Source organism: Triticum dicoccoides, chromosome 5B (genome assembly GCF_002162155.2).
Source record: "Triticum dicoccoides isolate Atlit2015 ecotype Zavitan chromosome 5B, WEW_v2.0, whole genome shotgun sequence".
Classification (NCBI taxonomy): Eukaryota; Viridiplantae; Streptophyta; class Magnoliopsida; order Poales; family Poaceae; genus Triticum; species Triticum dicoccoides.
In genome coordinates this window covers 441748400-441753701 of record NC_041389.1, presented here as the reverse complement: position 1 = coordinate 441753701, position 5302 = coordinate 441748400, and the positions used below count along the sequence as shown (strand labels likewise).

The following is a 5302-nucleotide window of genomic DNA, read 5'->3' as shown; positions in this document are numbered from 1 at the left end:
GGAGGTGGCAGACAGCCCCCGCTTCGTCCAGGTGTCAGGGCGCCTAGCAGTGGAGGCTGCGGAGCCAGCAGCTGCCTCGTCCAGGGCGCGATGCGTCGGAGCTATCGAGGCCGTGGAGCTGCGGAGCCGGCGCCGTCGAGGCTGTGGAGCTGCGGAGCCGGCGCCGTAGACGCCGCCGAGCTGCCGAGGCCACAAAGCCAGCCTCGTCAAGGCTTCTGTGGGTCATCTGCTCTGCTGCTTGTATTGTGTCTTGATGTACAAATGTTTTTAGAGTAAAAAGAGAGAAGCTACAGCAGCATTTTGAATGAATGTTATGATTGAATTACTGTTCTAGTTTGTACTTCTACATTTGCAGAATTAGTCCGACTTGAGTGGTACTTGTACATGTGCAGAGTTGAACAGATTTGTATGGAAAATGTTCCTGCTTTCTTGAATGTTTGTTTTGGCTGAAGAATTGTTCCAGTAAACAGAGTGTGTGTGCAAAATCGGACAGAACTGATAGAAATGCACTGAATTGAACTGTTGTGATATAAGGTTGTCAATTTGAAAGCATATAACAGGTGTTGTTAATTAAAGAGGATAGCACCTGCTATTGACAATTTGTGAGCATGTCCTTCCAAGAATAAAATGATTTGCAAGTCATAATGCCTGCTTTGGCTGCTGAATGTAAATGAGCATGCATACAGAAATTGCAGGTGCATTGAACAAAGTAGATGCCAACCCCTGGAGTATATCTCTGAAATGCATGAAAAAACTGATTGATCAACTAGAACCTAAACTGAACTGAATGGCCAAATTTCACAAAACCATGCTTGTTTGTGCTCTCATTCAAGTAAAGAGCACATGGTTGCCCAAAAACAGTAGTACTTCACCACGACCCAATAAATAGATCATCTGTAATTGGTCCCTGGAAATTGAATTAAATAAGTAAGTATTTATAAGAATAATTGCCATCCCCTAAATTTCTAGACTAATTATATGGGTAAGATTACCATCAAAAGTTGAGTAAAGCTAAGATTGTCCTTGTAATCTTGAGACTCCTTCATATTGTCCTTGTAAACTATAACATCTGCCAACTTGTCCAACCTCTTGTTTCTTCTAATGAAAGAAAATTTGAGGGTTATGAGAATTAATGGGCAGAATATTAACATTGAAAAGACAATAGTTATTTAGAAACATACCTCTTCCTCGAACTGTGATGCAGTTTTGTTCTCTCTCCTTTTCCTAGCCTTGTGCTTCATCTCAAGCCAATTTCTTTTTCGTTTAGCACTTTTTGTTTCGATATCCTTTTTCTTTAGGCATGCATTAGCCAACAAGTCATTTGGTGGGCTAGCATTTGTGGGAATAGTACATGGGTACCCAGATGTGCTTGTACATGCACTAATTTTTTCTTCAAACTGCTTACCAAGCATGTCAAGTGTGCTATCTACTAACACGATGCATTCTTGAAAGTTGGCTGCTCGATGTGCCAAATTTTGAAATTTGAGGGACATATATCGGTAGCCAAGAATGGCATCCATATTTGGATTTGCGATTATATTTCTTCCCATGTTGTCTTGTACAGTTCCACTTCGTGCTTCTCGTGACCATCGTTTTAACACATAATGTGCCGGTAGTGACTTGATATTCATCAAATCAAGAATTTTCAGGGCATGGCCACATAATATCCCAATTCTATCAAACTGCTGGCAACTGCACTCAACTGTTTAGCAGGATACTTCTTCCATCACAAAAAGGAAAATTTGATCAAGCTCTAAAGTAATCTGATGGTCGAAGTTCAATCAATTTCAGAAAAAGGGATGCCCGATCCAAGTTTAGCAGGCTACTTCTTCCATCCGAAAGAACTATGGAGACTTACGTGAGATCAAGAAGCAGAGCAGCCGGTCGGGCGCCAGGGATCTCCTTCCGATCAACTTTGGCGCCGTTTCTGTACTGCTGGCACCTTTTTCTGTGGCCTCTCGCGCCTTTTTCCCTGGCTTCCCTCGCTTTCTTCTTGCTAGTGTCAAACTGGGCCGATGGGCCGCGTATTTTCACTTCCATCTGAGCGAGAAAGCTGGAACAGGCTGTAGTTACTGATGGACGCCTGAGGTATCGTTAGATGCCTGATGGACGGTGCAGCGGGAACGACGTCCCTCGGCAGTAGAACGAACTAAGTCAGAGGATCTCGTTCCACTATATCCACAGGTTCCCGGAGACAGGCATGCCATCTTCTGTCAATCTGTCACGGGGCAGATGTGCTGGCAATGGGGATACAGCGCATTAACAATGATAAAATGGACCTCCAGCTACTTTCGTCGAGTGATCTCGTGCGAGGCTGCGAATGCCGACATGATCATTCAATTAACCAACTTTTTAATACCGAAAGTTGATTAGTACGATGTGAGGTTTTCTTGTAAACTCTAGAAGTAAAGAAGGTACTAACAATTAGTTGCATTTTTACGCTTGCTTGATGAAGAGGTGCCACCCCGGTAGAAAAACGAGTAATACCGTTGGACCAAAAGTACAGCAACAGAAGAGCTTTCTCGTGCCATTCGGTGTACATTTCTGCGGTGAAGTGTTGACCTCCTCCGAGGAAGAAGAGGAGGACAAGTTGACTCGTCTCTTTCTTCTCCCACACGATGCACTGCACTGTTCCGTACCGCTGGTCTGGGCCATCCAAAGAAGCAAATTGATCGGGTCAAACCAATCCGACGGCGACGATACCCCCGTCCGTCGCATCCGACGGCGACCCCGCCACCAGCAAGGATTATAAACTGACCGCTTCCTGCCAATTCCCGTCCCCCGATCCCCAACCTCTTCGCAGCTCCATCCCAACCTCCTCGCGCGGCGGCAATCGCCATGGGCCTCAAGCTCCTGCGGCTCGCGGCCACGCTCCTCTCCCCGGGGCCCGCCTCCCCGGCCTCCGGCGCCGACGCGCAGGGCGCGGTCCTGCGGGCGACGGCGCACCACCCGTCCACGGCCCCGCCGTCCGCGCACCACCTGGACGCGCTCCTCGCCTTCGGCCGCGGCTCGCGCCTCTCCGCCGCGGCGCTCGCGTCCGCCTTCACGGACCGCCTGCGCGCCGCGTCCTCTGGCGGCGGCGACGCCGCCGTGGCCCTCAAGTGCCTCGTCGCGCTCAGGGTCCTGCTCGCCCGCGGCGCCTTCATCCTCCGCGACCAGCTCCTCGTGGCCCTCCTCCGCCACCCGGCCTCCGGCCGCAACCCGCTCGCGCTCGCCGACTTCCCGCTCGGCCGCTCCTTCGCGGCGGCCTCCTGGGTCCGCTTCTCCGCGCGCCTCCTCGAGGTGCTCCTCCTCCTGCCGGACGCCTCCTGCGACCCCGAGCACCTCACCGCGCTCCCCAACCCGCACCTCGTCTCCGAGCTCGCCGCCTTCGCCTCCGTCGCCGCCGCCGTCCGCCAGGCGCCGCCCCCGTCCTGCGCGCCGCAGGCCCACGCCCTCATCTGGGAGGCCGTCCGGCTCGCCGAGGAGGACCGCGTCACGGCGGAGCGCAACATCGCCGCGAGGGTCCGGGAGATGGGCGAGCGCATCGACACGCTCGGCCTGGCCGACGCGATGGAGCTCGTCTGCGTGCTGAAGCGGGTGGAGGAGAGCGCGGCGTCCCCGCCGGAGTGGAAGTGGGCGGGGCTGGACGAGGCCGTCGTGGCCGACGCGCGCCGGCTGCGCGAGCGCGCCGAGGAGGTGCTGCTGCGGAGGACGGAGCAGGACAGGCGGCTGCTGCGGAGGGACCCCGCGTGGAGCGCGTCCGCGCGCGTCGTCATGCTGCCGGCCCGCGCTAGCGACGGCGCCGCCGTCCGGTTCGGCTCCTCGCGGTGGTCCGGCACAGTTTCTTCGTGGCGATAAGACATCGGCGGCGATGCCTATGCTTGCTCCACTGTTTGCAAGTTTCAAACATTTGTTTGTCGTGGAAATGTGAACATTTGTTTGTTGAAGAAGCTGAGCAGAATGATCCAGGCTGCTTTTTTGACCGTTTGATCGAAGATCAATTCGAAGTAGAGCAACTTGTTCGTTCTTGATTAAATTATGTGCTGCTTGCTGGTTTCACGATCAAAGATGAGAGCCGTGATGATCGGTGAAGGCGAAAGATCGGTCAGAGCATTGAGTGCTTGACAAGCCCCTTCCGCTCCTGCGCTGGAAAATGACATTTTGCCGCCATTGTTCTCCACAAGATGCAATCATGCAAATTACACGCGTTCGTCGGATGTGGTACAAAATTAAGAATCGGATATTTACCCATCATATCAAGCACGAACTCACAATCTGATAGCGCGCACCCTTCATAAACAATTTGTGTCTTTTGACTTTGCAGGATGTGCATGTAGTATAGAGAATGAGGTCAGTTGGGTTTGCGTTGGGTGTACGTGCGCATCAAGCCACGTTGAGGGCATGTGCTTTTGACTTCTTCATTCATGTGCGTGGCACTCTATTAGTGGATTGCGTTTCGTAATGCTTTCTTTGTTTGCAAACTAAAGTCGGCGCCATCACGTATAGATTATTATCCATCTGCTCGCTCCATTTCCAGGCAAATGCCCGCGCAAAAGCGTGGTTCGTACTCGTACCTAAAAGAGATACCGCAAAACACACCATCTGTTCGGAATTTCATAGTAGCAAAAACTAGTACAATAGATGTTCTTTGTTATCCCGCGGAGAACTAGTTATAGATGTTTAACGCGAGGCGGGAATGTCATGTTCGGCCCATCACAGTCAGGGAACTTGATTATCCACATAAGAGACAGAAATTGACAGAAAGTTGTCAGTTATAATACTTTCTGTAATACTTTCTGGTGTGGTCATTTGTGAGGCCGTGGCTCAGGGATGAGGGAAAGTGGGGAAATTTAAGACTCGGGGCAAAACTGAGCGAGTGAAGTCTGTTTAAAACCTTGAAGTGGTATCGATGATCGAAATCAAACCCCGAATTGCACTTCAAATCCCTGAAATCGGCACCCCGTATTTACTAATCCCGGTCAATTTCAATCCTATATTTGTTTGCTGCACTAGGAAAAACAAAATCCTGGCCGGGATCACTCACTTCTCTCACTTGCTATGTGGGCCTACATGTCATCTTCGTCCTCTTCCCCGCTTTATTCAAATCCATCAAAGAAGAAATCCCAAACCGAGTCAGACTAAAAAAGCACTATGAAGTAGGAACAAATAATACTATGCATGGATCAGCGACGAACTGACTAATACTAGCTTGCTTAGCAATCACGCCTCGTCAAATGTTGGAAATATGAGCAATTTACCGAATGATTTTATTAACAGAAATACTAGATAAGGCATGCGATTTGACAAAGACAAGGTAAAC

General features: G+C 50.6%; 1 protein-coding gene across 1 annotated transcript; it reads left to right on the top strand.

Annotated features, from left to right (window-relative positions):
- Positions 1–2801: 2801 nt before the first annotated feature.
- LOC119305693 (putative clathrin assembly protein At4g40080) lies at positions 2802–4344 on the top strand. Its single transcript, XM_037582149.1, has one exon. The coding sequence runs from the start codon at positions 2839–2841 to the stop codon at positions 3838–3840; it is 1002 nt and encodes a 333-aa protein (XP_037438046.1). The 5' UTR covers positions 2802–2838; the 3' UTR covers positions 3841–4344.
- The last annotated feature ends 958 nt before the right edge of the window (positions 4345–5302 follow it).

Excerpts from the sequence above, each read along its gene's own strand:
- LOC119305693 (XM_037582149.1), top strand. The coding sequence starts at position 2,839 with ATGGGCCTCAAGCTCCTGCGGCTCGCGGCCACGCTCCTCTCCCCGGGG.